This window comes from Sinocyclocheilus rhinocerous, unplaced genomic scaffold (assembly GCF_001515625.1).
Source record: "Sinocyclocheilus rhinocerous isolate Xijiao unplaced genomic scaffold, SAMN03320098_v1.1 scaffold314, whole genome shotgun sequence".
Taxonomy (NCBI): Eukaryota; Metazoa; Chordata; class Actinopteri; order Cypriniformes; family Cyprinidae; genus Sinocyclocheilus; species Sinocyclocheilus rhinocerous.
The window spans coordinates 1,419,385-1,421,071 of NW_015630021.1; the positions used below are offsets into that span (position 1 = coordinate 1,419,385).

At 40.5% G+C, this 1,687-nt stretch overlaps 1 protein-coding gene across 1 annotated transcript in view; it reads left to right on the forward strand.

Moving 5' to 3' along the window:
- The window catches only part of LOC107739627 (apolipoprotein A-IV-like), a 2,276-nt gene extending 997 nt beyond the window's left edge, over positions 1–1,279 (forward strand). The window contains exons 3-4 of the mRNA XM_016551793.1: positions 372–516; positions 612–1,279. Coding sequence (XP_016407279.1) covers positions 389–516; positions 612–1,155 — 672 coding nt within the window. The 5' untranslated portion in view covers positions 372–388 and the 3' untranslated portion in view covers positions 1,156–1,279. The remainder of the gene's footprint in view (positions 1–371; positions 517–611) is intronic.
- The last annotated feature ends 408 nt before the right edge of the window (positions 1,280–1,687 follow it).

Consider the following 1,687-nt stretch of genomic DNA (forward strand, 5'->3'; position numbering starts at 1 on the left):
CGGCATCACAGTATGTGAGGGGCGTAACATTTCCGTCTCACGCTTGAGGTATTCGGCCAATCACAACGCATTGGATAGCTGGCCAATCACAGCACCCCTCGCTTTTTCAGACCGATGAGCTTTGTAAAAATCGACACGTTTCAGAAAGGCGGGGCATAGAGGAGAAACAATAATGTACAGTATGTGGAAAATAATGTGGTTTTTTTTACCTTAAACCGCATAAACACATTTCATTACACCAAATACACAAAATAATGTTCTTTTTAGCAGCATCATATGACCCCTTTAATGAAAATTGGAGGTGCTCAAAAAAAGAGAAAATGTTATGTTTTAAATCAGTTAATATAATTTAATTATGATGAATCCATTAGGTTGTCGTGCCAATGTGATGTGGCAGGACCAGTCAGAGCCCAGTATGAATCTGAATTCCTTCCGGAATTACGGCTCTCAGGCAACCCTCACAGCTGAGAACACACTGCAGATGATCCGAAACTCAGAACTGGGTCAAGAAATCAAGTATATAATAAATAAGATGATGACCTGATAAACCAGCTATAAAACAAATCATAAAACTTTTAAAAACACAAACATCCATCTCCGTTTCTCCTCAGTGACAGGATCTCCAAAAGCACAGATGCCATCAACAAATACACCTTGGCCATTCAAAGTCAAGTAACTCCTCTGACTCGAGAGGCGGATCAGTTGAAACTGCATTTGGAACAGGAAATGACATCTATGCAGTCCCAGCTCAAGCCTTATGTTGAGGAGATCAGAGGTGACATTGAGGAGCAGGTTGAGCAGCTGAAGAAGGATGTGGCCCCGTACGCAGAGACCCTGAACTCTGAAGCCCTGAGATCTACTCTGGTCCAGGGGGCCGAGGAGCTGAAGGCCAAACTGGAGAGAAGTTTGATGGAGATGGGTCCTCAAACCGAGGAGCTGAAGCAGAAACTGGACCAGCACTTTTTAGACTTTCAGATGAACATGTCTCCATTAGCCCAAAGCTTTCGGAGTCAGCTGGCCCAGAGAAGTCAAGAGCTTCAGAAGAATCTGGCTCTCTATTCAGAGGAGCTGAGCAAACTGGATCCATACGCCCAGGACCTGAAGGCCCAGTTAACAGCTCTCTGGGAGTCCTTTGCCAAGAACAAGCAGTCTTGAAAGACTGTAGAGACTTTTTGGAAATGCAAAAGGATGCTTCTGTTACCACTGGGGGTTTCACCTAGTATATTTCTTTGTTGCTCATGTATGTTTTTCAAGAAATTGCTAAATAAAATAGCACAAACACTACATTTGATATCCACAATTTTTGTCAAATTTTTAATGCAGTGGTCCATATGTAAGATTTTAATTGCTGAAAAGAACTTACAGGGTTTCAACTAATACTTTGTTGCTTAAGAATGTATTTCAAAAAATGCTAAATATATCGCAAACACTGTTTAATATCTACAATTATTGTTTTTATTGAGGATAAAAAAAGTTTAACATCTCTAATTTCTAATGCTGTGGTCATACGCAAGATTTTAATTGCAGCTATGTGTGTGAGGCTTCTGAACGTTTATTTAATTCTGGCACCCCTAGTATTACTTAAAGCTGGAATATACTTCACGACTCTTAAAATTGGAACAGAGGTGTAAAAACATTAGGCATCAACTTGGCATCATACACAACAAATTCACACAGAAACTTGCAC